The 6,275-nt window shown below is 48.5% G+C and overlaps 1 protein-coding gene across 2 annotated transcripts; it reads right to left on the minus strand.

Annotated features, from left to right (window-relative positions):
* Positions 1-1,539: 1,539 nt before the first annotated feature.
* LOC135987917 (alcohol dehydrogenase 1-like) lies at positions 1,540-6,275 on the minus strand. Of its 2 annotated transcripts, XM_065633259.1 has the most exons (9): positions 6,116-6,275; positions 5,281-5,382; positions 4,946-5,087; positions 4,517-4,604; positions 4,182-4,401; positions 3,805-4,065; positions 3,358-3,493; positions 2,702-2,840; positions 2,116-2,230 (listed from the first exon to the last, which is right to left on the minus strand). In XM_065633259.1, the coding sequence occupies exons 1-9, from the start codon at positions 6,131-6,133 to the stop codon at positions 2,206-2,208; spliced, it is 1,131 nt and encodes a 376-aa protein (XP_065489331.1). In that variant the 5' UTR covers positions 6,134-6,275; the 3' UTR covers positions 2,116-2,205. The 2 variants fall into 2 exon arrangements, with proteins under 2 accessions (XP_065489330.1, XP_065489331.1); XM_065633258.1 differs by lacking the exons at positions 2,702-2,840; positions 3,358-3,493 and having other exon boundaries at positions 1,540-2,230.

Genomic DNA, 6,275 nt, shown 5'->3' on the forward strand with positions numbered 1-6,275 from the left:
CTGAAACAGATAAACTAAATAATGGGAACTACTCCAAAGAGCAACGCATCCTTTCCATTGCTACTCTGGAAAGAAATACCACCCGTTAAAATATCGGATGCGCGTGGTCATGTGTAATTTGGCAACCAACTAGAATCACCAGATTTATCATATACTCAACCTTGAGCTGCTGCCGAGGAGAGCCTGTAAAAGGAACAGAAAGATGATAGACAAAGAGGTTAAAAATTGATATGATATGGTTAAATGCCAGTAAAGAAAATGAGTTGTTCCTAGTCGCACATGTGAACTTGACTCTGGCATGTCAGAAATGCCAGAAAGCCAGTTCATCCTTCTGCCAGTCCCACTCCTGGCCCTGCTGTGCAAGATTTCATGGTGTCTGTAACGAAAAAAGTTTCCACGTGCCTAATTTAGCCTTGAGGACCTTCAGGATCCAACCAGCTCTGCTCTTAGATCAGGAACCATTTAGAATGCTACAGTGAGCAGAGCTCAACTCTTTAGCTGTTGAACAAAATGGTAGATGTACTAATAGGAATATTCTTTAAAGATCAGAAAACATCTGCTGAGATGCAAAAAAAGAAATAGTCCTGATCAGAAAAAAAAATGCAGCATTCATGAGTCAGGAAGGCATCTGCTTAGGCCACCCATCTCTACAGGTGATTCACATGGCCTTCATGCCTGTTATCCTGTCAGTTCTCTCGTCAGATTGGGTGCAGCAAAGATGTGGTTCTTCTCCAGGATTAGTTGCTTACATGTGCTTTGCAATCTTCACTCCACGTTGGAAGTGGACTGAAGTTTAAGTACTTAGCTGAAAACAAAAATATTCTTTAAGCTGTTCAGACAGACCCGCTTTACACAGCTTTTGAGCCTTATTTTAGTTGGTTTTGGTTACTATTCAGTTTTCTGCATTGTACAAGGGTTGGAGAGCAATTCCAGAGGAGAAATGCTGTATGACTGATATCCCATGTGGTTGCTAGTCTTTGAAGTTTACAACAACAAATTTTACAGACACTGTGACAGCTAATGTAATCATTCAATTGCTTCCTAGATAATACATGTGGCTTATGTTTTCGTCTCACACATAAGGACATAAATGTGAACAGTGCTACAGGTCCTGGTATTCCATGCCTCTTAGGACGTGTCCACTCTCTGCTGTTGAGCTTATAGTCTACCAAATGGTTGTGAAAAGGTCTCTCAAATGCATAATATTATTTTTCCTTAAGCATCCATGTGTTGCTCTCCTCTGTCAAACCAACACAGATTTCAGAACTGCTGGCTGCCCTGCTCGCAGTCGTGAAGTGCTATGGGGAGCTGGCATCTCTGCAAAACATTTGAAATGTCTGTGAATATTGGGGGGAGTTGATACTGAGATCCTGTTGCTGTGCAGCTTTGTATATACCTTAGGAAAGGATTTTTTTTTCCTTATCTGATTAATAGAGGGAAAATAAAATCCAACTTCTATGTCAGCAGACATGGATTTAATGATTAACTACTTAATGACAGATACTGTGTATCTGCATTCAATGATATTTCATACCCCGACCTGCCGTATGTGTTCATGTGTCAGATAAGTTTTAATAACTGATCCGTTGGGTGAGATGTTTGTACAGTTGGACACAGGCCTCAAGGTCTTGGTCTTTGTCTCGGTAGTCAGAGCTGTGGCCCCTTTGTGGATCGTGTTTGTTTCCTGTCTGCATTCCTGTCAGAAATCGCTTTGTGGAATAGACTCTAAAATGCACTTATGAGGACGAAGTACAAATCTTATCTCATCCCCTGCCTACAGTACTTTAAAGCCTTCAATAATTTTTTATTAAAAGACAAAGGCAGATATTAATGCCTTATTAATGCCTCAGCATTAAATTTTTGTCTTCAGTGTAGCTGGGCACCAGTTTCAGAGACAATCTTTGCATTTCTACTATGAAGAACAAACTAGCTCATATCCTAGCAGCTATGGCTTTGCTCCTCCTGCCCCGTGGGACTGTGTTGATGGAGTGCACTGCATGGGCCGAGTTTGACTGAAGCCCTTTATTGCTAAAAGCGTTTTCTCGGGAGAGGCGTCCTCCTGGGTCTTGGCTGGGCATGGGAGAGCTGGCAGCGGCACCAGTGTTGGCGAGTTCTTCGTTTGCACCCACGCAGTGAGGTGCTGGGTGAGAAGGGAGGTGGTCTGCTGTGCTGGTCCCTCCGCTCGGCCTCCCACGGTTGTGTCCTTCAAAAGAGCAGCACGGTGCGAATACTGAAAAATGGAAAAGAAGGGGGGAGTTACAAGTGCTGTGGCTGGGAGTGTTCAGGAGCAGGCAGCGGGGCAGGCAGGTGTGCCTGAGGACCAGCTGCCCTCTTTCTCATCCAGCGTCGTCCTAACTCTGCTGCATGTGCTGTGCAGCAACCGGGCAGCCTTCAAAACCTGTTGAATGGGACCCCTCGGGAGCTAAGGCACCTTGTCCCTCCCCAAAGTCCTGTGCTGCCGCTGTAAGATACATTCCTCCTTCCTTTGGCTTTTATGCTGTTGTTGCCAAGGATGCCCCTTAGTCCTCGTTCTCCTTTGCCTGTCCTGTGCTTACAAACAGTGGCCCCTGTTACTCAAAAGTCTCGGATGCTTTCTGAGAAGGCAGCATTGTGTGCTCTGCCAGCCAGAGGGGTTGGGCAGTTTGAATTTTGGGTGGAGGTGGTGTTTGCTCTACCTCACTTGTGCTGGTCAGGATCTCACCTTTTTCCTGCACGTAACAGCTCAAATCCCTCGTTCACTTTATCAATTGGCAGCGTGTGTGTGATCAGCAAGTCTGAGTTGAATTTCTTTTCCAGATAGCTGGAAACTAATTTCGGGATACAGTCTTTTATCTTCCAACCTAGAAACAGGAGGAAAAACCTGCAGTGAATAATCAGAGAAATGCTGGTTTGATATGGTAGTGCTTGCTGTGAGAGTCAGGATGGAGTGACCAGTACTGATGCCTTCATCTTGTGAGAAATTTTCCTATGTTAGGATGAGAGTTGGTTAGCGTAGACAGTTGTGTGCGTTGAACTGTATGAAACAGTTATAGGTATATTAGCATGTTTCATTCGCATGTATACAGTGGAAATGCAGCACTCCTGCTTAGTAGTGTCTTTCTGGAAAGCCATCTCAGTGAAGCTTCCTGGGACATTGCCAAGCTGGAAATATTCTTGGTGACCAAGAACTTAGTGAGTAATGACTGTGAAGAAAAGTGTCTTTTGTACTACAGCAGAGAACATTGCTAACATAAGAAAACTAATTTTCAAGGGGAGAGGTATTCACATGCCATGATGGGTACCTGTTCCACAGACGTTTGGGAATTAGCCTGAAAGGAAAAGCCTGAAATCTCTAAAATGTTTTCTTGAGTTTCCTACCTCCAAGCAGGCTCCCCTTCCAGGTACGCCCCGTCAGCAGAAGCTTAGGATCAACAGAAACCACTTCACCAGCAGGCAGTTCCCCAACCATCACGAAGACGCCAGTGTTCATATTGCAGGAGGCCAGGGCAGCAGTCTAATGGGACAGGCAAATTAATTAAAGAACACGCTGATGAGTTTGTCAGAAAAGCGTTCTTTCTGTGCTGCCATCTGCCCCTCTTGGTAATCTGAACACACTGACTCCCTGGCACAGCAGACGTGCAGAGTTCACTGCCTGGTTTAAGACTCGTACATCATTTTCTCCCAAAGCCCGCAGACGGCCTTTCTGAGCAAAGATGTGTCTCGCAGTGCAGGCAGGGCAGGGAACTGCCTGCAGGGCTGAATTGTGCCCTGACGGGAGCCCGTGAATGACATGGGAAAGAGGACAAGTGCTGAAATGCCACCTACCATGGTATCCACACGCCCGATGACCTCAAAGGAGTAGTCCACGCCGTGGCCGGTCATCTCAGTGACCACCTCCTGGATGGGCTTCTTGAAGTCCTGAGGATTGATGCAGTCGGTGGCTCCCAGCTCCTTGGCCTTGGCAAACTTGTCCTTGTTGACATCAATGGCAATGATGCGGGAAGCTCCAGCTGCCTTGCAGCCCATGACAACAGAGAGGCCAACTCCTCCAAGGCCAAAGACGGCGCAGGTGGAGCCTGGTTTCACCTGCACAACAGGGGCCCTGTGAGTCTCCAGCGTGAACAGGAGGTTTCTGTCATACAGGGCTGGGGAGGGTGCGAGGGCAGCCGTGGGGCTGGTGCCCGACATGCCTGAATACCAACCTTGGCAGTGTTGATGGCAGCCCCGTAGCCAGTGGAAAACCCACAGCCGAGCAAGCAGACCTTGTCCAGGGGTGCAGCAGAGTCTATCTTGGTAACGGCGCACTCGGGGGTCACGGTGTATTCTGCAAAGGTGCTGATCCACAGGAAGTGGTGGATCTGTTTCCCTTTGCAAGTGAACCGGCTGGTCTTGTCAGGCATCAGGTTCTGTGGTTCTACAAAGCTGTTGGGAGGCACATGCATTTGTTTTCCATCAAGTAAATCATGCGTGGAAGTGTCAGACTGGTTGAGAGACAGCTGACCCCATTTGAGTAGAGGGGAAGGAGAAGCAGACTCACTGGGACTTCAGGCAGTAGTTGGCTTCGGGGTTCAGGCAGAAGATGCATTCCCCACACTTAGGAACACAGAGGGGGATGACTCTGTCTCCTGCAAGAAAGCAGATCCCTGTTAGGTGCTTCTTGCTCAGCAGGCCCTGAGGTGCTGCCTGTTGGAGCCTCTGCGGAGCTTTCCCATGGCAGCATCCTACCAGGAACCCTCTGCTCTCTCTGTCCTGAGGAAGCGCTCGTGTGCACAGGGAGTAGAGCAGGAATGTGCGTGAGACAGCCCAGTGCAACCAGTGTGCACTCAGGTTTTGAGCCAGTGATGCAAGAGCAGGGCGGCTGAATTTCTGAACTCTGGGCAAAATAATCCGCTTTAAGAGCTGGCTGCTGGTGGGTGGGAGGGTGTGTGTGTGGGTGTGGGGGGGTGTGTGTGTGTGTGTGTTTTACCTGGTTTCACAGAGGTCACTCCTTCTCCAACGCTTTCCACAATCCCAGCTCCTTCGTGGCCTGGGATAACTGGGTAATCCATGTTAGGAAATGCACCTTCCATAATGTGGTCATCTGTGCGACAGATGCCAGCTGCCACAATCTGTTTGAAAAGGAAAGAGCAGTTGAGCTCTAGAAATGGTCTGGCATCTGTTTATCCCAGTTTGTGGAAGGATTTTTCACAGTGCTGCTCTGGACTATTAAGGCCTACGGGGGGACACAGATCCCTGACAGGTATAACCCACAACAAGAGCAATTCTGACAAGATAGAAAAAAAAAATGGAATGCATTTTTACCTTGATACGAACTTCACCTGCCTTTGGAGGTGCAACCTCCACCTCCTCAACAGAGAGGGGTTTTCCCACAGCCCAGGCAACAGCAGCTCTGCATCTGATGACCTGGAAGCCACAGAGAGGGTTATGCTGATGATTTTGTTAGGTGACATAGAGAAGATCCCTGAAGGGAAGAGACTCAAGTATACTGCATAGATTTGACAGCAATGCATGTGCTGCTGTATCTTCAGGCCAGAAGAGCAGCACTTTTAGTACCAAGGGAAATGCCTGTTAAGAGCTTTGCTGTTGGTCTGGTAAGATACTGCACTGAAGGTACCTGAGACAGGTTATGGAATGGTCCCTGTCTGGCCGGCAGCCTGATGATTCTTTCTCTTGCCAAAGGGGTGATTTGTGTATGGCATCTCCCAAACCCCAGAGCCGGTTTGATATCAGAAAATTCAGCTTTCAGCTAGAAAGTGGTTTTGGGAAGGAAACAGTTGAATGCAGGAGTGGAGTGGCTGCAAGACTGCGCCTCTGAAGAGCTGCGTTTCCCTGCCAATGCGGGAACACACAGCGGGGCTGAGCAGGAGGGTGTTTTTCAGGGCGGAACGATTCGGCGTTTTCACTGCTGAGCTGCTGGGCAGAACAGGAGAGGAAGGCACTGCCTAAGGCAGGTACCGACATGTGCAGCTGTATGAAAGCAGAAGGTTGTGTGATTGGAGGAGTTTGGAGGGGTTAGTGGATTAATGTTAGAGGAAAGAGGGCGAGCAGTAGAGATGCACAGGCTGAGCCGTTTGCAGAGCATTTCCCCAAGAACAGCCCCGCTGAGGAAAGAAGAAGGGAGATGCGTTGTCCTTACTTTTCCAGAAGTGGCCATGAGGTCTCTGTTAGCAGAGCTGTTGCTGTTTGTGCAGCAGGCTGGAGGGAAGCTGCCGTCTGTCTGGCCAAAGCCCCGTGTTGCAAAATGTCCCGGCCGTGGAACCGGAGCCCTCCTGGGCAGCCGCAGGGAGCGTGGGGAG

This window comes from Caloenas nicobarica, chromosome 4 (genome assembly GCF_036013445.1).
Source record: "Caloenas nicobarica isolate bCalNic1 chromosome 4, bCalNic1.hap1, whole genome shotgun sequence".
In the NCBI taxonomy this organism is placed as follows: Eukaryota; Metazoa; Chordata; class Aves; order Columbiformes; family Columbidae; genus Caloenas; species Caloenas nicobarica.

Bases quoted from the DNA above. Each gene is read 5' to 3' on its own strand.
- LOC135987917 (XM_065633259.1), bottom strand. The intron at 5,088-5,280 runs GTAAAAATGCAT...CTTTTCAAACAG, and splicing joins CAGGTGAAGTTCGTATCAAG to ATTGTGGCAGCTGGCATCTG. The intron at 4,402-4,516 runs GTGAGTCTGCTT...GCCTCCCAACAG, and splicing joins AACTACTGCCTGAAGTCCCA to CTTTGTAGAACCACAGAACC.